Source organism: Vulpes vulpes, chromosome 14, assembly GCF_048418805.1.
Source record: "Vulpes vulpes isolate BD-2025 chromosome 14, VulVul3, whole genome shotgun sequence".
Lineage (NCBI taxonomy): Eukaryota > Metazoa > Chordata > Mammalia > Carnivora > Canidae > Vulpes > Vulpes vulpes.
This window is the reverse complement of record NC_132793.1, coordinates 121,622,013-121,650,007: the sequence shown is the minus strand read 5'-3', so window position 1 is coordinate 121,650,007 and position 27,995 is coordinate 121,622,013. Positions and strand designations below refer to the sequence as shown.

The following is a 27,995-nucleotide window of genomic DNA, read 5'->3' as shown; positions in this document are numbered from 1 at the left end:
AATTAACACATATTTTATATGTATTATATATTGTATCCTCACAATGAAATAAACTAGAAAAAAGAAAACATTAAGAAAATCACAAGGAAGACAAAATATATTTATTCTACTGTACTGTAAAAAGTCCACGTACAAGTGGATCCATGAAGTTCAAACCCGTGTTGTTCAAGGGTCAACTGTGTTTCCCTTTATATATATAAATTATTAAATCATGAGTCCTCACTGGTTAACTACATATTTGTGTGCCAGGATCAAAAATTTAATAATATACTCAGAAAAAAAATCCTTATTTTTTATAACTGGTCTAATTTTTTCCCAAACTCCAAAGTTGAACAGGATGACAAAGTTCACCTAGAGGCCAATGAGGCTCCATAAGACACTCCAAGGGCCATTGTGTACATTTCTGAGGTTGAGCCTTTCCTTGTCACCATGAAGTCCCATAAACTCCTGCTCACACAGAATCCATTTGGAAAAGGAGAAGGGAGAGCAAAGGTCCTCTAATGAGCATTTACTCAAGGGTGTTTGCATTTGAAATAGAATGGTTGAACCAGAAGCCACTGAGCTACCTGTAATACACAGGTTTGAGCACCACCTCAGCCTCCATCCTTGCTCCCCAGATGAGCTGAAACAGTTTTCATGAAGTCTTCACTGAATGTGTAGAGAGACTAGAGGCACCATCTAGACAGCAACTTAAAACCATCATGTTCATCAGAATCCAAGTTAATGATGGTTTCTTAAATGGGATTTCCTGATTTTTAAGAAGCTTCTGCGTTGTTTTCAGCAATTAGTGTTAACTTCATATTAAAAGCAGCTCTAATATTAGCCCAAAAAAGTCCATGTTTGCTCTTCTCCTTGGGCCATTCCAAGTAAGTCCGCTGCGTCATGAGAGCCCTCAGCTTGTGATACTTGCTGGGAATGCAGTTCTGTGGAATGGGTTCCAGCAAGATCAAGATTAAGTTATTAGATCCTTCATGAAAGAGATTGTGGTGGGCAAAGTACAGTTCATAATGGCACCACTCACTCTGAACAAAGTTGGGAGACAAAACAAAGATGGACTTGTAACTTTTCTCAATGCAGTTTATGATATTTTCCACAATGCTCTTGCCAGGAATAAAGTTTCTCTCATGGAGACAAATCCTTAGTTCTTCTTTTTCTAGACAGGGTACCAGTTCATTCTTCACCCAGGCAGAATCATGCCCGCTATATGAAATAAAAGCATGGAACTGGATGGTTCTTTGGAGTTCTTCTAAGGGTGTGTTCCTTGCCCTGCGCCGGGTCTGGGTCCACTGAAACACCATCCTAAGATACCAGGGCAGATCAAAGTAGATGCAGAGGGCAGTCACAGTAACAGTGAACACCAGCACAGCGACCCCAATGGTGACAAGCAGCAGAGTTGTGTTGCAGGATAACTGAGACACGTGAAAGTCCTTCAGTAGGGTTCCCTTATAGTTTTCTGGATAGTCACACTTATAAGAATCAGGCCAACCCTCTACTACTTTGCTTGCTACCTGGCCTAGACTTTGGACAAATTCTCTCAGCTCACATGTACATTGGAATGGATTATTCCCTGCGCTTATGGACCTAATGTTATGGCAGCTCTGGAGGAAATCAGCTGATGGATTGGAAATTGAATTAGAGTCAATGATCAGTACAGAAAGCCTATTAAAAGTACCACAGTCAGGAAAGTGGGCTAAAGAATTGGAAGCAACATTGAGTTCTTGCAAATCTTCTAGCTTCATGATTGGTTTAGGAATGCTCCTTATTCTGTTATTGTGAAGATCAAGTACCTTGACCTTGGGAGGTAAACATCTGAAAACAGAGTCAGTAAGTATATTTGAAGACAAATTTAACAGCACTATACTCCCAACCCAAGTGCAATTTCCATCATATTTATCATATTCCAAAGAATTCACACTAACATCCAATATTTCCAAAGATGTCATATGCTTTGTCATGAGACCTACTTTGTAAAGGTCTTTCAATTTATTCTTTCGTAAGATAAGGGTTTCCAATCTAACTAGGTGGGAACAACTTTGAAAAACACTATCTGTGAAAACATTCTGGGTAAAGTTCAAAAACTTAAATGTGTTTGATGATGGAGGACAAAGCATGTGTATAAAAGGTGTGTCTGATATGGTTAACATCATAATGTTCATCTCAGAAAAAATTGTGTATAACGCTGTCTGTGAAAAAAGAAAAACTTCATTTTTAACATGCTCTATTTTCAATGCTTTCAGTGCTGTTTTAGGATAATGAATATATTCCTTATCAATGCTTTCAACGATTGTTAAATTATAAATATTGAGATATTGTACAGGTTTGGGCCAAAGAAAGTTAAATATTCTAACCAGGCATTTCCAAGTTGTTTTCACATGTTGGAGAGTAAAATTCAGTAAAGTTGGACCTCTGGTGAGTTCTGATAAAAATTGAATTAAAACTTGACAGTTGTCATTATTCAACTTAATATTAGTCAGTTGTAAGCACCCTAAATTATTAACTAACATGTTTGCTTGGACAGAGAATAATTGATTTGGATGAAAAACAAGATGAAGTGTTTTTGTATCTAGAATTTGAAGACTTCTTTTTTCACTTTCTTTTGCATAATAACCTTGTAAATCCAGAAGGATATAACTTAGATGCAAATGAGCAATTGGTAGCAGATCTAATTGCCGTAACTTTGTAGCACTTAAACCTAAGAATTGTAGCTGCGTCAAGTTGCCAAATTCCTTACACATGGGCAGGACATGAAAGTCATTGAATGAGAGGTCTAAATGCTTGAGACTCCTGATAAGATGGCAGGACATGTTCCGTAACTGATTGTAAGATAAATCCAAATATTCCAAATCCTGGTTGAATTTGAAAATGCTAAAATCAAGCCACCATATTCTATTATGAGAAATTCTCAATATTTTTAGCCCTGAGAGATAGCTCATGTCAGAGAGGTGAAGCTCAGATATGTTGTTCTGAGACATATCTAAGATTTTGGTTTTTGGTGGCAGGTCTCCTGGGACATGAGTAAGGTTCATATTTGACATGTCTACTGCAAATTCACTTTCATCAGAGAATTGGATTATGGTTCCAACTATTAAGGTCACAATGTACACAAAATGGAAGCTTCCAGTGATAGAGTCTTTGTCTTTGATCATGATGTTGAAATGACTATTCCCCAAAGGGTTGTTGCTGTTCTTCAGAGCATCTTGATATGTGTCCAAATTCTAAAAATATAACACACATTTAAAAAAATAATAATAAATAAATAAATAAAATATATAACACACATTAAGATGTATAAATTTTGAATGATTGCTCCTCAAACCTCCACTTTCTAAACACAAAATCTCAATGATCTTTTCATTCACTATCAGAGTCATTTCTGTCCACATAATTAAGTGTGATATTTTTCCCAGTTGTGCAGCTTGCTGGTACCAGGGGAGGCAATACAGACCTTGTTACCGAATAATTGTGGTTCTGGGTTTTATCCTGTCTGGGCACTCTCTGAGGGATCCACTCAGGGGTTTAGCTTTGTTTAACCCTCTTCAGAACTTTCTCAGGACTGGAATAGTCTCCTGGGTAATGTTTATTGAAAATCTTTAAAGGCAAACATACCAGCCACAGGCACCTGGAACAAGGAATAACAAATGGGACAAACAGCACACACACCCAAAAGCCAAGGAAGGAAGAGGCTGGGAAAAGAAATACAGGGGAGAAAAAAGTATTTGGAAAGCTCCATGTATACCAGGAAATCTAGAAAGCCTCACTTGTGTCCAGGGCTATCTGCATGCTCAAAAGACCTAAGAAAATCCTAAACTTTCACCCCTGGCTGACCTTGGGCTTTGTGAAAGCAGAAAGTGAAGGCTAGGGCAAAGTTGCAAATAGCCTGGTTAAACATTGAGGCAATGCATCAACAGAGAGCCAATGGTATCTCATTGTTTTAATTAGCAATTCTCTTATGACATATGATATTGAGTATCTTTTCATTTGCTAATTTGCTATTTGGTGAAGTCTCTGTTCAGACCTTTTCTCCATTTTTAAACTGTGTTATTTTCTTATTGCTGAACTTAAGAGTTCATTATATATTTTGAACACAAGTCCTTTACCAGATTGTGTTGTGTAAATATTTTCTCCAAGCTAGAGTCTTATCTTTTCATGTCTTAATGGCATCTTTTAAAGTAGAAAGTTTTAATTTTAATGAAGTTCAACTTAACAATGTTTTCTTTCATGGATTATGCTTTTGATGTAGATCATCTCTATACCAAGGTCGCCTAGATTTTCTCCTATATTATCCACTAGAAATTATCTAGTTTTATATTTTACATTTAGATTTATGATCCATGTGGGGATAATTTTTGTGAAAAGTGTAAGGTCTGTGTCTAGATCCTTCCCTCGTTGTTGTTGTTGTTGTTGCATGTGGATGTCTAATAGTTCGAGCACCACTTATTGAAAATTCTTTACTGAATTGCTTTGCTTCTTTGTCAAAGACCAGTTGGCTATATTTGTGTCAGCCTGTTTCTGAGTTTTTCATTCTGGTTCATTGACTTCTCTGTCCATTCTTTCACCAATACCATACTGTCTTGTATACAGGAAGTCTTGAAGTTGGGTAGTGTTACTTCTCTTTCTTCTTTTCTTTTTTTCTTCTATAAATGGATAATAGTTTCTAATTTATTTGCATGCCTTCTATCCCAATTCTATGGCATTCATTTTTATAAAGGCAGAACTAAAGATAAAATACAAAGATCAATGGTTGCTAGTGTTTGGGAGAAGAGAGAGATGAATAACCAAGACAAAGAGGATTTTTTAGGACAGTAAAACTATTCTATATGATATTGCAATTGTGGATATATGAACTTCTGCATTTGTCAAAGCCCATAGAACTATACAGCACAAAGCCTGAATCTAAGTGTAAATCATAGACTTTAGTTAACAATAATATACCAATTATATAATGTGCCTCACTGAAGCAAAATTTCGTAATAGGAAAAGCTGTATACTGTGGAGAAGGGGTACATGGGAACTCTCCTGGACTATTTGCTCAATTTTTTTCTAAAACTAAAACTTCTCTTTAAAAATGGAGTCCATTAAAAAGAGAAGTATATAGAAATGCAAGTTTTTTGTATATTAATTTCGTATGCTGCAATTTTACTGACTTTATTTAATAATTCTAGTAGTTTTGGGGGGACTCTTTAGGGTCTTCTATATACAGTATCATGCCTTATGTAAATAGTGAAAATTGTACTTCTTCCTTGCCAATTTGGATGCCTTATATTTCTTTTTCTTATCTGATTACTATGGCTAGGATTTCCAGTACCATGTTGAATAAGAATGGTGAGAATGGACATCATGTCTTGTTTCTGATTTTACAGAAAAAGCTCTCAGTTTTTTACCATTGAGTATGATGCTAGCTGTGGGTTTTGCATATAAGGTCTTTATTATGTTGAGGTTTGTTCTCTGTAAACCTACTTTGACTGAGATTTTTATCATGAATGGATGTTATACTTTTCAAATGCTTTCTCTGCATCTATTGAGATGATCATATGGTTTTATCCTTTCTCTTGATGTGCTGTATCACGTTGATTACTTTGCAAATACTGAACCATCCTTACATCCTTGGAATAAATCCCACTTGATAGTAGTGAATGATTTTTTAAAAATGATTGTTAGATTCAGCGTGCTTATATTTGATGAGGATTTTTGCATCTATATTCATCAGAGATATTGGCTTGTAGTTCTTTTTTTGTGTGTGGTGTCTTGTTTTGGTTTTGGTTTCAGGGTAATGCTGGCCTCACAGAAAGAACTTGGAAGCTTTTCTTCGTCTTTCATTTTTTGGAATAGTTTAAGAAGACCAGATATTAACGTTTCTTTAAAGTTTGGTAGAATTTATCTGTGAACCCATCTGCTCTTGGACTTTTGTTTTTTGGGAGTTTTTTTTTTTTTATTACTGATCCAATGTTATTGCTAGTAATCAGTCTGTTCAAATTTTCTATTTCTTTCTGATTTAAGTTTTGGAAGGTTACAAATGGATTTTACCCATTTCTTCTATGTTGTCCAATTTGAATTTAAGAGATACAATCCCACTTACAATTGCACCAAAAATAATAAAATACCCTGGAATAAACTTAACGAAGGAGGTGAAAGATCTGTACTCCAAAAACTATAAAACATTGATGAAAGAAATTGAAGATGACACAAAAATTTTAAAATATTCCATGCTCATGAATTGGAAGAATCAATATTATTAAAATGTCCATTTCACCCAAGGCAATCTATAGATTTAATGAGATCTCTATCAGTATACCAACATCATTTTTCACAGACCTAGAACAAATAAACTTTGTTTAGAACAACAAAAGACCCTGAATAGGGCAGCCCAGGTGGCTCAGCGGTTTAGTGCCGCCTTCAGCCCAGGGTGTGATCCTGGAGACCTGGGATCGAGTCCCACGTCAGGCTCCCTGCATGGAGCCTGCTTCTCCCTCTGCCTGTGTCTCTGGACAATGGTATTAAATCAATTGTCTTAAAAGTTAACTACATGACTATGATCTCTTTTCATTGGACTTAGAGGATATTTTATTCTCTATTAAAGGGCACTCCTTTATCCCTCCAAAATGTTATATCACGCAGTGTGATAATTTAAAATTTTACAAAAGGGCAATCAAGGAGTTATTCCCAGAAACTATAAGAGATTCTCAAGAGTTTACACCAGTATTCAGTTTGGCACTAAACTCAGCCATCTGTTGCAACCAGTGACTTCTCATGGGTAAAGGGTTAACAAACCCATCTATCTCTTGCTCCAGTGATTAATCTTACCTACGATTAACTTTCTAGCTCTTTTCTGATAATCTGACACATGTAGAATGTCCACTATGTTACCAGAAAACACTACTTTTTGGTAAAAATGACTCTTGAATGGTAAATAGTATCCATGTTAAAAGGACTATATATGAACTGTAAGTACAAAGTAAGAAGCCTATGCTATATTTCCTCTCCTACATCTTTCCAAGAAAGTGAACAGTGTGGCCTATTAGGGCTTGTTGGTGTGAATGATTAGATGAACCTGAGATAAACTCCTGGTGGCCATTGAGAAACCATGCACTCATTTGGCCAGACTTTCAGGTCCTCAGCTAAGATCGGTCAAGGCAACATGAGGTAAAAGGATTGGGGGAGGGGCACCTGGGTGGCTCAATTGATTGAGCATCCAGTTTCTGATTTTGGCTCAGGTCTTGATCTCAGGGTCCATGCTAAGGGGTTCCATACTCAGTAGGGAGTCTGCCTGAGGATTCTCTCTCTCCCTCTGCTCCTCCCCCAGCTCATGCTCACACACTTTCTCCCTCAAATAAAAACAAATCTTTTTAAAAAAGGAAAGGTGAGGGATTGGAAGGCGCATCCACCTGTGGCTTGATGCCTAAATCTCTTTGGTACATGACAGGATAAATCCTTTTGTGAAGGTGAAGACTGGAATAAGGCCAAATTTGTGTCACAGTGAAGAACCATCTCCACTTTCATGAATTGGACCTCACTAAAACCAGTTATAGCTGGGCTAGCAGAGATGATACCACTGTTCATGGAGCCATCTGAGTAGGTATGATTAATATATGCCAAACTGGGCATTAATGACTGGCTGAGGGCACACCAGCCCATGGATCCCATGTTTGTGACTGAGACAAAACAGTGGGACTATAATTTTGCAAAAGGTCAAGCAGAAGCTAGTCCCGGGGGCACCTGGCTGGCTCAGTGGTTGAGTGTTTGCCTTTGGCTCAGTTGGTGATCCCAGGGTCCTGGGAATGAGTCCTACATCAGACTCCCTACAGGGAGCCTGCTTCTCCCTCTGCCTATGTCTTTGTGTCTCTCATGAATAAATAAGTAAAATCTTAAAAAAAAGAAGAAGCTAATCCCAGAAACTAAGACATACACTCATGAGTCTATACCATTCCAGCTCTGATCTGCATGGAAAAGCACTTAAAAGCCCCTGTAGGGAACAAAAGCTAGCAGGACAGACAGGCCCCACAGCTGCCTTACTCTCTCCACAGCATCCTAAGAGCAGCAATGGCAGCTGTGATGTCCACAGGGCAGCATCCTGCACCTACACCAGAGTCTTTACAGCCACACCTACTTAGAACCACCTACAGGTAGATATTAGAGGTACTCTTACAGAGTGGGAAGAGGCAGATGAGATCACATATGTACTCCACCCTTTGTGGTCACAGGAAATCTTTTTAGTCACAGGATCTTTGACACAATTCCCATAAAAATGGATATGTGTTTTTTTCCAATTCACATTAGACCAAAAGCAACAAATTGAAAGTGACAAGATCTGGCATTGGATAATCTGAAAACATCAAGTTCCTACAGTTGACATGCTGATAAAACAGGAAAAGAGTGAAATATTAAAAAGTACATTGAAGAAATCAGAAAGCATGTCAATTTGAAGCTGCCATGTGTAAGAGATAACAGTTTTCCCAGAGCCCAGAAAGTCTCACTGTACAACAGATTATAGGCATCGATGTTCATGATACTGATGCTTAGTGAATGAGAAAAGATTACCTGTCTGAAGGGTGGAGGCAGGTGCAGGAACAGATGCCATACTTGGGATTGGTACAAAGGGTTGGAATATGGGGTTCATTCTACCCTATTCAGGGACTGATCTACACATGTAAACATCTAGAAGCTCCCAGGAGATAAGAGCAGACAACATTACTTAAGTAGGGCCTTGTGGAGCAGAAAAAAATGAAAGCAGATTTTGACTACTTGTTCAGTTTTATTAACAAAAGGATTCACTGTTCATTACCTGAGGGCACATTGGAAACAGTAAGTAGTTAAGAGATAAATAGGGTCTCAATCAACCATTCTTTGGAAGAGTAAAACTCTTCTGTCTAGAGTATTTCATTACAAAATGGCATATGGGGGGATCCTGGGTGGCTCAGTGGTTTAGCACCTGCCTTTGGCCCAGGGCATGATCTTGGAGTCCCGGAATCAAGTTCCGCGACAGGCTCCCAGCATGGAGCCTGCTTCTCCCTCCTCCTCTGTCTCTGTCTCTGTCTCTCTCTATGTCCATCATAAATAAATAAATAAATAAATAAATAAATAAATAAATAAATAAACAAATCTTTAAAAAATAATGGCATATGGCTAAAAGTCCCTGGGGTGTCTGGGTGGTTCAGTTGATTAAGCATCCAACTCTTAGTTTCAACTTAGGTCATGATCTCAAGGTCATGAGATCAAGCCCCACCTCGGCTCAGTGCAGAGTCTGCTTTAGATTCTTTCCCCTTTCCTCTCCCTCACCCTCTTTCCTCCCCCTCCACCACCCACACACACAACACTCTCTCTCTCTAAAATAAATAAATAAATAAATAAATAAATAAATAAAATCTTTAAACATCCCTCACTACTCCTCTTCTAGAGCCTCTTCCAATTGCCACCAAAACGCCCACGAAAACACAGAAACTTTTAAAACCCACCTTGCAACCAAAAACAAAGAAGGATGGAAAATTAATGGTGGGATCCAAAAGCATCTACACGCATGAAAAGGTATCAGGAGCCAAATTTAAAAAACCCTGGCATACTCAAGCTTTGCCTCAGGAAAATAGACTCCCTGACAATAATGGGAAGGAATTTTGTCTCTCTCTCTCTCTCTGTTTGCAGATCTATGATCTTATATGTACAGAGTCTGAAAGACTTCATTAAAAAACTGCTAGAACTATTAAACTCAGTAAGGCTGCAGGATACAAAACCAACATAAAAATAGTTGCATATTTATGTATTAACAACAAACTCTCTGAAAAAGAAATGAAAGAAAAATCTAATTTACAAATGCATCAAAAAGATTAAATACCTGGGAATTATTTTAACCAAGGAGGTAAAAGACCTATATCCTGAAAACTTTAAGACATCGATGAAAGAAGTGGAAAAAGATACAAATAAATAGAAAGATATTCTGTATTCATGGATCAGAAGAATTTTTTTTAAATTAATTTTTATTGGTATTCAATTTACCAACATACAGAAAAACACCCAGTGCTCATCCCGTCAAGTGTCCGCCTCAGTGCCCGTCACCCATTCCCCTCTAACACCCACCCTCCTCCCCTTCCACCACCCCTAGTTCGTTTCCCAGAGGTAGGAGTCTTTATGTTCTGCCTCCCTTCCTGATATTTCCCAACATTTCTTTTCCCTTCCTTTATATTCCCTTTCACTATTATTTATATTCCCCAAATGAATGAGAACATACACTGTCCTTCTCCGATTGACTTATTTCACTCAGCGATCAGAAGAATTATATGGTTAAATTTTTCACAGTATCCAAAGCCATGGATTTTGTGCAATTTCTATTAAAATTCCAATGGCATTTTTCAGAAAAGTGAAAAAAAATTCTAAAGTTCATATGAAATTACAAAAGACTCCAACTAGCCAAAGCAATCCTAAGACAGAACAAAGCTAGAGGCATCACACTTCCTGATTTCAAACTATACTACAAAACTATAGTAATCAAAACAGTATGGTATTGGCATAAAAACAGACAGATGAATGGAACATAATCAAGAGCCCAAAAATAAACCCATGCATATAGATAGTCAACTAATATTTGACAGCGGAGTAAAAAATATTTGATAAGGCAAGTGCAGTCTTTTTAGTGAATGGTGTTGGGAAAACTGGATATACACATGTAAGATAGAACCCCTATCTTATTCTACTGTCAAAAAACTTATTCCAAATGGATTAAAAACTTAATTATAAGACCTGAAATCATAAAGTTCCTAGAAGAAAATATAGAGAGAAAGCTCCCAGACATTGGTCTTGGCAATAATTTTTTGGACCTGACACCAAAAACATAGGCAATAAAACCAAAAATAAACAAATGAGACTTCATCAAACTAAAAGGCATCTGTACAACCAAAGAAACAAGCAGCAAAATGCAAAGTCAGCCTATAAAATTGGAGAAATTTTTTCAGTCATATTATCTGATAAAGGATTAATATCCAAAATATATAAGGAACTCAGACAACTCGATAGCAAATAATAATAATACATTAAAAATTTTTTGACTTAAAAATGGACAGAAGACCTGAATAGACATTTTTTGAAAGAAGACATACAAATAGCCAACTAGTACATCAGAAGATGCTCAACATCACTGGTCATTAGGGAAATGCAAATCAAAGCCACAATGAGCTGTTACCTCATGTTTGTTAGAATGGATATCAAAAAGATAAAAGATAACTTGTGTTGACAAGGATGTGGAGACAAGGGAACCCTTGTGCACCATTGGTAGGAATGTAAATTGGTGCATCCATTGTGGAAAACAGTAGTTTCCTCAAAAAATTAAAAATAAAATTACCATATATCCAGCAATCCCACTGCTGGGCATATATCCAAAGGCAATGAAATCACTGTCTCAAAACCATACATCGCCATACTCATTGCAGCATTATTCACAATAGCCAAGACATGGAAACAACATAGGTGTCCAATGACAGATGAAAGGGTAAAGAAAACGTGAAAAAAAATACACACACACACACACACACACATATATATATATATATATATATATATATATATATATATATAATGGAATATTACTTCGCCATAGACAAAAGGAAAGCCTGCCATTTGTGAAAACATGGATGAAACTTGAGAGCATTATGCTAAGTGAAATATGTCAGGCTGAGAAAAATAAATACTGTATGAACTCACTTGTATGAAAATCTTAAAAAAGCCAAACCAATAGAGTAGAAAAGGGATTCCAAGGGCTCAAAGACAGGGAGAGATAAGGAGATGTTGGTCAAAGGTTAAAACTTCCAGATATAATATGAATGAGTTCTGGAAATTTAATATGCAGCCTGGTAACTATAGGTAACAGTAGCATATTATATACTCGAGAATTGCTAAGAGAGCAGATTCTCACAACCTAAAATAAAAGGTCATTATGTGAGGTGATGGATGTGTTAACTGTGGTAACCATTTTGTAATAAATATATATATATTTATAAATAAGATATATATATAATTATCACACTGTAGATCTTAAATTTACACAGTGTTATGTGTTAATTATATTTCAAATCCAGAGAGGGAAAAAGAACTAAACAAGAGGTAGGGAGGGACTTGAGGGTGGGTACCTATTGCATTCTGAGATGTGTAAGCCATACAATACTTGTAAAGGGTGCAAAGACAAGAACGCTAGGGGGCGCTATTCATCAAGAGTTGCAGTTTGTATGTGTAATACTCCATTAGGTCAAAGTATCAAAGAATTGGGCAATGAGACTAAGAGAAGCTACTCCTTAATACTGGTTAAAACAAATAGCTAGCTCACAATGAAAATATAACAGATAAGGACACTTACACAATGAATAACTGCATCAAAATTTACAAAGTAAAAATGCTAAAAACACAAGGAGATATTGATAGTGAAGACGGTGCATTTCTCTGGGTCACAATTAGATCAAGCAGCATAAGATAAGCATAAGAGGATTTGAATAAAATAATAAAGGATTGAATAGAAATACTGAACCTATAAAAAAAGAATATTGTATATCTAAGTCCCCAGGTTTCATGGAGCACTTGTTAATATTTACTCTTTAGTCAAATAAATTTTTAAATAAATACCACAAAGCAGAAATTCATAAGTCATTTTTCAGACTATAGAATAAATGTTTTTATTTTTTTTAAGATTTTACTTATTCATGAGAGATACAGAGAGAGAGAGAGGCAGAGACATAGGCAGAGGGAGAAGCAGGCTCCATGCAGGGAGCCCAATGTGGGACTCGATCCCAGGACTCCAGGATCATGTCTTGAGCTGAAGGCAGATGCTTAACCACTGAGCCACCCAGGCATCCCCAGAATAAATTCTTTAAACCACTGTTTTATATGTTCTAAACATTTTCTGGGTCAAGAAAATCACGTTTTCAATTACAAACATTAAAATTTCTTAGTGTCAACAATGTGTTGTGCACATACTCTAGTCTCCTCCTCTCACCCTAAATCTCCTAAATGCTGGGGGAGAAAATACACACACACACACACACACACACACACACACACACATTTAAAGTCAGGAAGAGAAGTCTTTACGGGAACTGACCCTCAGAGAAGTCTCTGAGAATCACAAATAGATTGGACTATGATGGAGTACTAGCTTCTAAAAGATGTCCACCTCCTAATCCCAGAACTTGTGAATATGCTATTACATGGAAAAGGAATTCAAGGTGAAAATGGAATAAAATTTTCCAATCCACTGACCTTAAATAAGAGGGTTGTCCTGGATTATTCAAATGGAATCAATGTAATCACAAGGGTCCTTAAAAACAAAAAAAAGGGAGACAGAAGAGGAGGTCAGAGTGCTGTGATGTGAGAACTTGAGTTGCCATGAGGAAGGGATCATCCGCCAAGAAAGGCAGGTAGCATTTAGAAACTCAAAACGGCAAGTAAATAGATTCTCCCCTTGAGCCTCCAGAAAGAATGCACCTTTGCCAGCACCTTTATATAAGCCCAACAAGACCTATGTTGGAATACTAACTTACAGAATTGTAAGATACCAGATGTGTTTTTTAAGCCACTAAATTTGTGGTAATTTGCTACAACAGCAATATAAAATTAATACAGACTAGTTTGTTCCACCTTTCTGATGAATAGGCTGTGAAAAGAGATCAACAAGCAGTTTGACATGGAGCTTCAACCACAATTTGGGTTGTACAATCAAAAAGTATGACACTTACAAAGCAAACACCAGAATAGAAAGGAACCAAACTTAAGATAGAAGTTAACACCCAAGGAAACAGAGATAAAAGGGTAGAATAGCCATTGGTAATAGATAGATATCCTTTGAGAGAGATAAGAATCTTAAAAAAGAATGGAGCAGGAATCATGGAAATTAAAAACCTAATAACTAAGATGGAAAACACTTTGTGTGAGTTGAATTGCAGAGTGGCAATGCTGATGATGTGAGAATTAGTGAGACAGACGACAAGAGGAATTTTCCCAAAGCACAGCACATGAGCCCAAAGTGATGAAATACATAAAAGAAATCCTGAAAGATATGGAAGACAGATCCACCGTCTGAATTACCAGAGGATAGACTATCCTTTGAAAAATAAACTGACTCCCTAACAAAAAAAGCAATAAAAAGAATGCAAGAAGCAATACTTTGCAAAAAAAAGGTAGGAAAATTCATTGCTAAATTCCAATAAATATTGATGACAAAAATTTTAATAACAACGTGGAATTAAAATTGTCAACAATCACAAGGGAAATTAGTAGATAGTGGGGGAGATGGACAGAGTGAACGAAAAGCATGCTATGATCCTTGCCTGACTGGGGAGAATCTACAGATAGATACCAATTAATTGAAGATATTAGAAAAATGCAACTTTAAGTATGTATATTATAAAATTAAGAATAGTTACTTGAAAATACAAATAAAAGAGATAAATTCCAGTCATTTGGTGGTGGGGAAAAGCTCAGAATGAAGAAATCCATCTAGCTCTTTACTGAAGGGATAACATGTAATGATTAATTAGGATGTTTTTAGATTGTAAGAATGGCTTGTTATTATTAGCAAATCTATGATGATAATACATCAATAGATAAACTAAGAAAAACAGATGAGCATCTCCACAGATGCTAAAAATTCATTTGCTAGATTCCAGCATTCACCTTTGATTAAAAATACGACTTTAAATAAAGTAGATATTGAAAAGATGCTTTGAAAACTTCATATAAAATACATAAAGTGTCTAACTTAAATATCACAATCCCAAGGCATTTCTGTTAAATTCAATGTCAAGAATGTCCACTATCATTTAACATTGTTCTAGAAGTTCTAGCCATTATAATTAAGATGGAGGAGGGGAATGAGAGACAGAAATATTGGAATGCAGAAAATAAAATTATCACTATTTTTAGATTATATGATTGTTAGTGTGGGAGATCCAAGAGAAGTAAGGGAAAAACTGTTAGGACCAGTAAAAGAGTAAAATAAAGTGGCCAGCACAAAATTTTTGAAAAAGAAATCTAATCATCTAAAATTACTGGGTTGTCAAGCAAATTATAGTTATCTCCATATAAGTAAATATTACAGTGTGGCCTTTAAAAATAGTGAAAACCTAATTCCATGGGAAACTGTACACTATGTGTAAGTGACAAAAAGTTTATTTTTTGAATGTACAGCAATAAATATGTATAGATATGTGTGGGAAAATTAAGATACATATCAAGATACTAAGTAATTATCTCTACATGGTAAGATTATAAGGGAGTTTTATTTTCCTCTTAGCTGTTACCTGTATTCTTCAAATTTCTACATTCAAAATTAAGAAGAGCACATTATTGGGGTGCCTGGGTGCTCAGTCACTTAAACATCTGACTCTTGATTTCAACTCAGGTCCTGATTTCAGAGTCATGAGATAGAGCCCTCCCATTGGGCTCTACACTAGATGTGAAGCCTGCTTAAGATTCTTTTTCCCTCTGCCCCTTCCCCTACTCATGCTTGCTGTCTATAAAAAAGCAATTAATTAATTAAAAAATAACAATAAATATTTAAAAGAAGAGCACATTATGTGCTTAAAAAATAAAAATCAATAGTTAATAATATGAATTATGTCCAATATCACATAAAATAAAAATGCTCCCTATGTTTACTGCAGCATTATTTACAAAAGTCAAGATTATAGAAGCAACTCAAGTGTCTATCCATAGGTGAATGGAGAAAGAAGATGTGGTATAGCTATACAATAGAATATTACTCAACCATAATTATTACTTGCCATTTGCAACAACAGGCACAGACCTATAATGCTAAGTGAAGTAAGTCAGAGAACGACAAATACCATATGATTTCACTTGTATGTGGAATTCAAAAAGCAAAATAAATCAATAAACAAAAAAAAGTAGAAAACAGACCCATAAATACAGAGAACAACCTGGAGGTTGCTGAGGGGAGAAGGGTGGAGAAGATGGGCAAAATGGGTGAAGGGGAGTGGGAGGTACAGGCTTCCAGTTATGGAATGAATAGGTCAAGGTGATAAAAGGTATATCAAAGGGAATATAGTCAAGTTATTGTAATAGTGTCATATGGTGACAGATGGTAACAACACTTGTGATGAGCATAGCATAACATTTAGACTTGTTGAATCATTATCTTGTGAACTGATACTAACGTATTAAAACTAATGTAACATTGCATGTCAACCATACTTGAATTTTTAAAAATGCATATTAAAATAAAACAGGACATAGCATCTAGATAAATCATGTTTTTGGATTGGATCTCAGTTTAGACAGACCCAGCAAAGAAGTTACTTGAATAATAAGGGGAGAAGGAATTTTAAGATGGACCCACCAGGGGGCTCTGGGTAGCTCAGTAGTTGACTGTCTGCCTTTGGCTCAGGTGGTGATCCCAGATCCTGGGATCAAGTCCTGTATCAGTCTCCCTCTGCCTATGTCTCTGCCTCTCTCTGTGTGTCTCTCGTGAATTAAAAAAAAAAAAAAAAAAAAAGATGGATTAGCATTAGGTTCTATTAAAAAATTATAAATGTTAATTTTTGATAATTCTTTGGCCATGTAGGAAAACATACTTCTTTTGGAGATATAGGATGAAGCATTTACAAAGGGAATATTAGGATGGCTATAATTTAATATATTTAAGCATAAAAGAGAGTGAATCAAATGGGAATTGTTTCTTAAAGATTAAAAAAAGTATGATTATATTTACTTACTAAGTTGGAAGAATTAAAAAATATAGTATTGGTAGGTGTGAGTAAAATAAGAACTCTTGTTTACTACTGGCAGAAATGAAAAATTAGTACAAAATGTAAATTCCTTAAAAAACATGCTTATCCTTATTTTAACAATTCCACTTCTCAGGATTCTCTCCAAAAGGAATTATCAGAGATACACATAAAAATATTACTATGAAAAATGCTTGTGACATGAAGAAAAATTGAAAAAAATGATAATATCTAGTGTAGAAAATGGTTTAGTCAGCTATTATATACCTATAACAAGGGATAGCATGCAGCCTCAAATATTGTACTTTTGAAGTAACATAATGTTATGTAAATATAATTTATATTTATATTAATTTATATTTGTAATTATAACTAATATAATGAATAAAAGAATACAAAATCGTATATGTAGTTGAACTGTAATTTTGTAAAATATGATTAGAACCTGACAAAATACACAAGCCTCGGGAAAAAGAGAACGGGAAGAAATAAATACACCAAATGCTAATCATGGTTACCTCTGAATCATAAATAAATTTCATTTTCTTTCTTATATTTTTATATGTATTTGCAAAATTTCTAATTTTGAACCTTTTTAAAAAAGATTTTATTTATTTCTTCATGAGAGACACAGAGAGGCAGAAGGAGGAGAAGCGGGCTCCATGCAGGAGCCCGATGCGGGACTCGATCCCAGGCCCAGGATCACGACCTGAGCCCAAGGCAGGCGACCAACCGCTGAGTCACCCAGGCGTCCCTTGAACATTTTTTTAACTCGAAAGATTTGTCTCAAAATATAGCTAATGCAAAAATATTTTATATTTAAAGAAACATGTCTATATCATTTGGAATATTGGTACTAGGTAGTTGACACTCGTGGATGAGAAGCCCCCGCGAGGTCCCTCCACCGTGCGGTGATGGGGGACTGAAATGTAGCCACCGTGTGGGAAGGTTGACCAGGTGCCCTGAGAACAGCCTGCCCCCCCAACACATGTACACACACGCACACATGCACATACATGCACACACACACACACACACACACACACACAATACTCCTCCAAGGGCTTTTATATCCTCAAGCAGTCCCTAGTGTCTTCTCGTAACAAGCCGGCCAGGAGCTTTTCTATTTAAGCAAAAGAAAGTAGCAGGAAAAAAAAGGGGGGGGGGGGGGTAGGGGGGAAGCAGTCAGCCAGAGAGTTCATAATTTGTTTTCAAAGGAAGTAAGCAGAGATAAAAGGTAAAAGGGTTTTTTTTTTTTTTTCCTTTATTGCATCAAAGAAAGGGAGGGAGAAAAAGACAGAAGAGGCTCTACTTCAAGGGGGAGGAGAAAAGAAAAAAAAAACCTTGGGTGGATAGGATCTGTGAAAATTAAAACCCACCAAAAAGACACGATGGACAAAACACTGCGGTGAGGGAGCGCGAGGGCACAGTCAGGTCACCCGCTGCGCAAGAAGGCTCTGCCTGTCGGTCCGAGGCCAGCTGCCAGACCTGGAAGCAGGCGGTTCGAGACCCTTCCCGGCCACTCCCTCCGCTTAGGACGGGCTTGTCCCAGCGCGGGGAGCCGGGCACAGCGAGAGGAACAGCGCCCACAGCATCTCCAGGATGCTTCTGCATTGGCGACAGCTACCCAAGGACAACTTAGGGTCCCCTGAGACGGGGGGGGGCGATCTCCCGCTCGCGTCTGCTGTGCCCCCCACGCCGGGTGCTGGCTGCCCCGGGGCGGCCGCCCTGCCGCGGCGCTGCTGGGGGCTGGGGAGCGCAGCCCCAAACCCAGGCAGTATCCCCGCTCGGGGTTTCCGCGGAGCTGCGGCTGCAAGGGCTCCGTCTCTACTGTCTTCTCAAGACAGCCCCAAGCCACCTGCTTTTTTGTAAATGCAAAGGACCTCCACGGCCCCTTTAAAGGGGCACTTAAACTCATCCGGCAAAAATGTCAAAGAAGCGTTACCTGCCTCCGGTGTCGCCCTTGGCATTGTCTCGCATAGTTGAAGTATGGGAGCCCTAATCTGGAAGAGCCACAAAAGCCAGTTTACTTACCTAGACGTCTCCTGCTTAGAAGAAAGAGAAAGTAAGCCACAGGGCCCCGGGGAAGTAAGTGCATGACAAAAGGCCAAGTCCTGGGTTTCAGGGAAGTGACACCACAAAGATGGTTTTGTGCCATCTGTTGAGCCTTCCTGGAATTACCCCTGCGTAGGGATTTCCTTTTCAAAGGTCCCGTGAAAAGCAGGTGGGTCAGCAAGTTTTGAGGGGCTGCGGTCCAGTTTTTAAACTCGTAGGAGCGCACAGGTTAGGACCAGGTGAAGAAAAATGGTTTTTCTAAGGTGAGACTGATCTGTAAGAGTTTGCAGCCGGAATGTTACATTGTCACCAGGGTAGTTATTGAATGAACATTGCCTGTTTTCTATTAGCAGCGGATTTAACATTTCCAAAAGAATTGCAACCACCCCTATCAAGCAATTTTGGAGCATGCTTTTAGCTGGATGAGGTGCCATACCTCCAAGTAAAATAAGCTTAGGTCCAGGATTTGTTTTTTTTGGAAAAATCAACTTTCAGGATTTTAGTAGTTGATATGTATGCACATAGCCACACCTGGGGGAAGTTGCATCCTCTTTCCCCATGTTCTGACCAATGTTTGGTATTATTAGATCCATTAATTCTTTTTTTTAAAGAAGATTTTATGTATTTATTCATGACAGACACAGACACAGAGGCAGAGACACAGGCAGGGGGAGAAGCAGGCTGCCTGCAGGGAGCCCAATGCAGGACTCAATCCCAGGACCCCAGGATCATGCCCTGAGCCAAAGGCAGACACTCAACCACTGAGCCACTTCAGCAGCCCAGATCCACTAATTATTATTATTATTATTATTATTATTTACTATTAATCACGTTGATTGGGCTTTCATTGTGTGTCACACACTGTGTTATTGGCTTTATATGCCATTATTGCATTTGATGGTAATAACGATTCTTTGAAGTAGATACTATGACTGTGCCCATTTTGTAGATGAAGAAACAAAGCTTAAAGGCTGCAGAATTTGCCCAAAGTCACAGAGCTAGTAAGGGTCAAGAAATGCATTAATTCTTTTTTTGTTTTTAAGACGATTTTTATTGATTTATATGAGAAACAGAGAGAGAGCATGAATAGGGGGGCAGATGGAGAGGCAGAAGCAGACTCCCTGCTAAGCAGAAAGCCCAATGTTGGAATTCGATCCCAGGACCCTGAGATCATGACCTGAGTTGAAGGCTGATGCTTAACTGACTGAGCCACTCAGGGACCCTGAGACGCATTAATTCTTAATTCTAGAATAATAAATGACACTGGCATGCTGCAGGACTAAATGAAAATCAATTTTCTAAAGGCCATTTGGAATAATTTTAGATCAACAAAGGTTGATACAAAAAGAAAGTGTCCAGCTAACCAGACACTTCAGGCAGCCAGGATACCCAATTCCCAAGACTTTCCACTTAATCAAGAGCCTGTAAAGAACTGAACATATTAGTTGAACAATCATTCTATAATCAATCCTGCTGTCTAGCATTACCTCATCTTTCCAAAAAACAAGTTAAGACCCTGAAGTTTGGGGGCACCTGGGTGGCTCAGCGGCTGAACATCTGCCTTTGGCTCAGGTCGTGATCCTGGGGTCCCAAGATCGAGTCCTGCATCAGGCTCCCCAAAGGGAGCCTGCTTCTCCCTCTGCCTATGTCTCTGCCTCTCCCTCTGTGTCTCTCATGAATAAATAAATAAAATCTTAAAAAAAAAATAACCCTATACTTTGGCCTGTAATAAAGTGAGATGTTTGGGTAAGAATCACTTCTGCTTTCTGGAGGAAGGGAAAGGCTAGCTTTCTTACTATTCATTCTTACTCATTGACCATAACAGGAAGTCTTCTCTGGCCTGGGGAGGGCCAGCAAAGGGTGGAGGGGTCTGGTGGGCCAGCTAAAGCAACAGCTAGGGAGCAGCAGGTATCTGTGACACTGGGAAACCAGCTTTGTGAACCAGGCAGAGGAGAAACGGGCCAGCTGGGGTTTTAAGGGAATCTCAAGCAACACTGGACCGAAGTCTTTAAGACAACACGCACACATGTTTACATACACAACACATGTGCACACACACACACACAGACACATCACTGCAGATTTGGTCACATCGTACAATGATTTAACAACTGCTCATAAGGACATTTCATAATGCTGGCTTTCGAGAACAAGGCGACTATTCCTGTTGAGGCTGTTATAATTCTGAGAAATGTCCTTAGGGAGGTGATAAAACCCACAGGAGTCAGGTTATACAGAGACAGGATGGCAGTGGAACAGACAGTACTAGACTGAACTCACAATACCAAGTTCCAGCTGTGCGGTCTTGGGCAAATTGCTTAACCTCAGAGAGTCTCCGTTTCTCCACACTGGGAGTACTTGTGACTTTTAGGGAAGATGATGAATATAAAGTGACTAAAATAGTGCTTGACACAGAAGAGAAGTTATTATAGTGAGGAGCTTTGGAATTCTAGACAAGCCATACATTTTTACATGTTGAGGTAGAAAGATGTCAGGGTGTCCTTTTTTTAAAAAAAGATTTTATTTATTTATTTATTCATTCATTCATTCATGAGAGACACACAGAGAGAGAGGCAGAGACATAGGCAGAGGGAGAAGCAGGCTCCATACAGGAGCCCGATGTGGGACTCGATCCCAGGACCCCGGGATCCCGACCTGAGCCAAAGGCAGATGCTCAACCGCTGAGCCACCCAGGGATCCCAAAATGTACTTTTAAGTGAAAAAAAAACAAGGAGCAGAAGAGTGTGGAAAGCATGATATTATTTGCATAAAATCAACATAATTGATTGTAAATCAATGAATATCTGTGTAAATATCTGTGAGATATTTACTTAGGTTATCTTCTTGCCAGGCATTGTTCTGAGTACTTTACAAATATTAATTCACTTAACCCTCATAAAGGTGCTGTGAGATAAGTACTATCATTATCTCCACTTAAACTGCAGAAGGAGCAACAGGTAAGTGCCCTAGGTTGTGGGTACCAGGCCTGGGGCCTTAACCCAGATAAGATCTGTCCCCAGCATCTGTGTGCTTCAGCGCTCCACCAGGCCGCCTTGGAAGACACCGTGTGTCTCTACAAGACACACACCCCCAGGAGAGACAGAGAGAGAGAGGACAGGCTGTCTCGTCCGGAGTCCTTTTGAACCAGCAGAGATTGGAGCACAGCAGCAACAAGCCAAGGAATGTCTGGGACCATCAGAGGCCAACAGCCCTGCCAGCACCTTGATTTTGGACATCTGGCCTCCAGAACTGTGAGAGAATGAATCTCTCTCTGTTATTGTAAGCCACCCAGTTTATGGGAATTTGTTATGACAGCCACAGGACACTGACACAAGGGTCTACATAGTATGCTGCTATATGCATAATTTTTTATTATGTATACTTTGAGCAGAACCAAAAGAGAGAAATTTTTTTGCACCATTTTATGCTCTTTTGTCCTTTTTAATGTCCTTTAATTTTTTAATGTGTATATGCATTGGTTTTATTTTTAAAAAATAAAACAGTGTCGAGGTGCCTGGGTGGCACAGTTGGTTAAGCATCTGACTCGTGATTTCTGCTCAGGTCATGATCTCAGAGTTGTGGGATTGAGCCCCACATCAGGCTCTATGTTCCATGTAGAATCTGCTTATCCCTCTCCCTCTGCTTCTTCCCCTGCTCTCTCTCTTTCTCTCCCTCTCTCAAATAAATAAATAAAATCTTTTTAAAAATTTCATAGTGGGGTAGGTAAAATAACAGTCTAAGAATGGCAAATGTACCATCCCAATACAGACAGAAGCAAAACATTATTTTGATGCTTTTTACTTTTTAACATACTGCCTTTCTCTTTCTCTGGAAAATCAATCAATAAATATTTGTGTCTAGCAAGAGTTTTAAAACAAATTATATGAAAATTATATCATAAAATATACAAACTGCTAGAAATAAAATTGATAACCTAAATATTGATATTAAAATCTAAATCTGCTGATCAAAAAATAAGACTAGCTGCATTCAGGGAAAAGATATTTGCAACACATATAACTACAAAAGGATTAATATCTAAAGTATATAATGAGTTCTTACAAATCAATAGGAAAATGACTAACAAACTCAATGCGGGGAGATTAGCAAAGGATATAAAGAGATGGACAACAAGAAAGTAAATATATCAAACATATAAGGAATGGATCCTCATTAGGATATGGGAAAATACAAATTTAGACAACCAGGAGATACCATTGTCCACACCTGGGATGTACAAAAATCAAAACATCTAATAACACCAAACGTTGGACAGATGTGAGGAAACAGGGACTCTCGTACATGTTCAGAGATTCCTACTTAAATGGTCTGGGATGGCACCAGACATCTGTATTATTTTAAAATCTCTTAAAAAAATGAAATGAAATGAAAATAAAAGCTCTTCAGGTGATCTAGTTCCAAAGGACCAGGACACTCTGAGATCTAAACATCATCCTGAACACATCCCCCTCTAGTGGTCACTAGACTCCCTCAACTGCACCCCTCACCTCTCAGTGCCTGGAGGTGATGGAGGCGTCCTAACTCTTGCTGCTACTTCCAGGTCACCCATCCTCCCTTCAGCCCTTGAAACCTACCCCTCCTGGTGGCAGTCATCCACAGAGGCCAACCACTTCCTTACTCACTGAGTATTTCAGCTCTGCTCACCGTCCCAGTGCAACACTATCCCTGCCATAAATCTAGTGATTTTATTTTTTTAATTATTTTTTAAATCTAGTGATTTTAATAGCTATGTAGAGATTCTTTCATTCCAGCAGCTTCTTAGTTCTTTGATAGTCTCTCCTTTAATGATCTCACACTGCAACCTACCTCAGCCATGTATTCCCTCATGACATCCTGGATATTATTACTACCAACGGCTGCACCCTTTCCGTAATCTCGGTTGCCGACATCTCACTCTCCAGCTATCACCTCCCACTCTTTCCCTCTGCTGCCAACAATTCCTCATCTCCACTGCACTGGACTGAAAGGTCATGATCTATCCTTTTGATCATCCCTCTGCATTTACCCTCAGTTCCCTTCCTCCTGTCTCCTCTTCCCAGGTTAAATCCCACTGATTACTGGACTGACTATACTAAGCCTGAGCAGCTGGTTGCAATTGGAGAAAATACACATCCATGTTGACTTGTTTTACTTGAAATTCATGGCTGGATCCCAACCTCAAGACAGAACTGCAATTCTACTACCCCTTCTACTCCCCTTCCCAAGCCCATTCATTCTTATACCTCCTTCCCTCTCTTGTGCTTGCAATACCTTCTTCCTTACTCTCTCTCAGCTAATGATGCTTCATTTTTCATGCAGACAATAAATGTGACCAGAAGAGCATTTCCACATCCTCCCCCCAAAACTCCCTAGCCTACTTGTAGCTGTCTAGCTGTACTTCCCTCTGTTCTCCTGAATGAACTTTGTCCAGAGCCAATTCCTCCCCATTGAGTACTGAATACCATTCCTGCTTGTCTACTCAAGAAAAGCACTCTCTCACTCTAGCAATTATCTTTTTTCTACTACATCGTCATTTTTTGCTCTAATGTATGATCCTAAATAGCATATGATGCTACAACTTCTCTCATATTTGAACCCCCAATCTCTTCATCTCTGCTCCTCTTTATGCCAGAACTCCTTGAAAAAGTCATCTTACTCACTGTCTCTAAATATTCTTCTATTCTCTCAAACCCACTCCTATCAGGTTTCTTTCTCCACCACTCCAGAGAATTCTTGTTAAAGTCACCAATGACCTCCACATTGACAAATCCAAGGGTCAATTCTCAATGTTCATCAGAACTATCAGCAGGATTTAACACAGTTAAAAGTCTTTGAAAAATTTCCCTACTTGGCTTCTGGGACCCCATACTGCATTCCCACCCCTCCACACACACACCTCCCTCCCAACTTCGTACTATATCACTACATTCCTTCCCAGTCTTCTTCTGGGTCCTCCTTATCTGATTTGGCACAGCTAAAACTCAGTCTTGGACCTCTTCTCTTCTGCAATTCATGAATTCTCATCATGGTTTATGGCTTCAAAACAATCAATTTGGGCAGCCCGGGTGGCTCAGTGGTTTAGCGCAGCCTTCAGCCCAGGGCCTGATCCTGGAGACCTGGGATCAAGTCCCACGTCGGGCTCCCTGCATGGAGCCTGCTTCTCCCTCTGCCTATGTCTCTGCCTCTCTCTCTCTCTCTGTCTCATGAATAAATAAATTAAATCTTAAAAAAAAAAACCAATCAATTTGCTGAAGATTCCCCAGTTACTATCTCTAGCCTAGATTTCTCCCCCGAAACCCTAGATTCTTATATCCAACTGCCTGCTAAGCATTTGCTAAACGTTTCTTGTTGAAAATCAAATGCCTGAATCCTTACTACCTCAGACCCCAAACCTATCCCTTTTGCATTCTTCTTGATTTCATAAGTGATATTTCTATTCTTTTTTAAAGATTTACTTATTGATTTTTAGAGAGAGAGAAAAAGAAAGAGAAAGAGAGAGTGAGCACAAGAGGGAGAGGCAGAGGGAGAAGGAGAAAGAATCTCAAGCAGACTCTGCACTTAGCACAGTACCTGACATGGGGCTGGATCTCGTGACCCTGAGATCACAACCTGAGCAGAAACCAAGAGTCGGAGGCTTAACTGACTATGCCACCCAGGTGCCCCATGATACTTCTATTCTTGTAGTCATTCGGGTCAAAATCCTTGGACTAATGTGTGACTTTTTTCTTTTCCTCAAACCTCACATCCAATCCTTGAGCAAATTTCATTGGGTTTTTCTTGGAAATATCTCCAAAAGCAAAATACCTCTCATGCCCTCCACTGCTCCCATGGTGGCCAAACCATAGTCATCTCTTACATGGATAAATTGCAATGGCCTCCTAACTGGTCTGTTTGCCTCTGCTCTTTCCTCCACCCACCCACCTTCACCCTATCCCACTCCAACCCAGTGAGAATCAAACACTAGAATCATCACATACGCCTACTCAAAATCTGTAAGGATCCTCTTCTCATTCAAAGTATAAGCCAAAGTCCCTACTGTGGTTTTTGTTTGGGGTCTGGAGTTTTTACTGAAGACTATGGTCTAGTATATTTGTCCTCTCAGGCATCCAAGAACTGGTCAGAACAAAGACAAGGGTCCAGGTATCCTCTATAAGTCACTTATTCCCTGGAGCCAGGGGGTCTTGGCACTGAGATGTCTAGAGCCAATGATCTGGAATATGGTTTGTCTGGTCATTCTCAACCAGTCCTTTCTTAGATGTTATCTATTGTACTGGAAAAATAAAGAAGTCATTAACTCCTTGTCCCTTAACAGGAGGACATGTATTATTTGTAGTATGAGGCATGTGTAAGGTGGGGGTGTAGGTCATAGCATGAATAGAAGCAGGAAAGGGAACAAAAAGTAGATTTTTATGGAGTCCTTCAGTTTCCTCATCTCAGTTGGACCACACTGAAGGACAGTTTCAAAAATCTAGGAACGGTGGCCTGGCTATTCCATTTCTAGCCTGGGATACCAGAAAGCATACACAAAGATGGCCATTGCAGCACTATGTATAATAGTGAAACATGAAATGCACCAAATTTCCATCAACTGGGAAATAGATAAATTGTGGATATTCATACAGTGGAATCCTATAAAGACCAAAATTAATGTATTAGATCTACACATATGAACATAAATGATTCTCAAAAATATAGTGTTGAGTAAACAAATGTATAGGATGTTACTTATAAAATTTTAAAACATTGAAAAATAATTCTTCTTTTTTTTAGAGATTTTATTTATTTATTCATGAGAGACAACAGAGAGAAAGTCAGAGACACAGGCAGAGGGAGAAGCAGGCTCCATGCAGGGAGCCTGATGTGGGACTGGATCCCGGGTCTCCAGGATCACCCCTGGGCTGAAGGCAGCCTAAACCGCTGAGCCACCCAGGCTGCTGGGAAAAGAATCCTATATAGTATCTGTGGATAAAGGTATGTGCCGTAAAATATAGAAATAAGGGTGGGAAGAATATACAACCACCTCAGGACAATGATTACCTCCAGGGAAGGTGGAGAATGGAAGGGAAAGGATTTCCAAATATCTTTAGCATTATTTTCTTTTAAAAGAAGGTTCTAAAATAAATATGACAAAAAAGTTGTTCAATCTACCTATTGTCATTCTCCACTTTTTTTCTTAAATAAGTATTTGTCCTATTATTCTCTGCTTTTCAATATGTTTTAAGACTCTGGAATTTTTTAAATGAATAAAGAATTTCTAAGTTGCAAAAAATAACAAGTTTTGAACTAAAACCTGGTGGGCTTGGAAGCAGCAGCAGTTGAGTAGCAGGGCATAATCTGCAGTCAGCAACAAAACCCTTGTGGCTAGGGTTCCTTGTGTGATATTCTTTTATTGGAAAGGTGTGGTTTGGGTCAAAGGAGAAAAGGAAACCAGCCAGCCCTTACAAGGCAGGTCTGATTGTGCTCTTGCCGTTCAGCGCAGAGGGAGGACAGGTGTGGCAAAAGTACCTGCTGTCCCTAGTAGGCGGGCGCAGAAGTCACAGGCACATTGTTTGTGTCTATGGTAACACCAAAACACACCTGTCACGCCTTTTGAACGAAATTTGCCAACACTCAGAATTACAGAACTCGGAAAGAATCACGGTTTTTAAAATTGTATTTTCCCTAACTCATGTAAAATATATACACATACAGATGTATTTACAGGAAAAGAGTTACACCGTACATACACTTTGGTAAACTTCCCCAGGCCTCGACTTGAAATTTGGCTACGGCCTGCTTTCTTTGCAAGTCAACAAGTCGGATGCATAGTTATAATTTTTAATGGCCACAGCATATGAGACTGTTCGAAGCTGCTACTCTTTAAACAATCCTTTAGGGCAGCCCCGTGGCTCGGCGGAGTCCCAGGATCGAGTCCCGCGTCGGGCTCCCTGCATGGAGCCTGCTTCTCCCTCTGCCTGTGTCTCTGCCTCTCTCTCTCTGTGTGTCTCTCATGAATAAATAAATAAAATCTTAAAAAAAAAACCAAAACAATCCTTTATTGTGGGATGGACTATGTATGCGTCTTCCCGGGCATAAACAACCACAGTAAATATCCTTGTCCATACATATTCTTACATTTGACTATTTAAGACAAACTTGCAACTGTGGAATTCCCGGGCCACAGCTAATGTTTTTGAATCTTTTTTTTTTTTTTTTAAGATTTTATTTATTTATTCACGGGAGACACAG

At 38.7% G+C, this 27,995-nt stretch overlaps 2 protein-coding genes across 3 annotated transcripts in view; both read right to left on the bottom strand.

Annotated features, from left to right (window-relative positions):
- The window catches only part of TLR1 (toll like receptor 1), a 34,097-nt gene extending 20,810 nt beyond the window's left edge, over positions 1 to 13,287 (bottom strand). The window contains exon 1 of the mRNA XM_072737880.1: positions 13,228 to 13,287. The gene's annotated coding sequence lies outside the window, so the exon portion shown is untranslated. The remainder of the gene's footprint in view (positions 1 to 13,227) is intronic.
- On the bottom strand, positions 87 to 19,069 carry TLR6 (toll like receptor 6). 2 transcript variants are annotated; one of them, XM_072737881.1, is made up of 3 exons: positions 18,747 to 19,069; positions 13,228 to 13,285; positions 87 to 3,215 (listed from the first exon to the last, which is right to left on the bottom strand). In XM_072737881.1, exon 3 carries the CDS (start codon positions 3,144 to 3,146, stop codon positions 756 to 758), a length of 2,391 nt encoding a protein of 796 aa, XP_072593982.1. In that variant the 5' UTR covers positions 3,147 to 3,215; positions 13,228 to 13,285; positions 18,747 to 19,069; the 3' UTR covers positions 87 to 755. The 2 variants fall into 2 exon arrangements, with proteins under 2 accessions (XP_072593982.1, XP_025853414.2); XM_025997629.2 differs by lacking the exon at positions 13,228 to 13,285 and having other exon boundaries at positions 18,747 to 18,835.
- Between the last annotated feature and the right edge of the window lie 8,926 nt (positions 19,070 to 27,995).

What these genes read in the sequence shown, in the direction of transcription:
- TLR6 (XM_072737881.1), bottom strand. Translation starts at nt 3,146, where the DNA reads ATGATCAAAGACAAAGACTCTATCACTGGAAGCTTCCATTTTGTGTAC.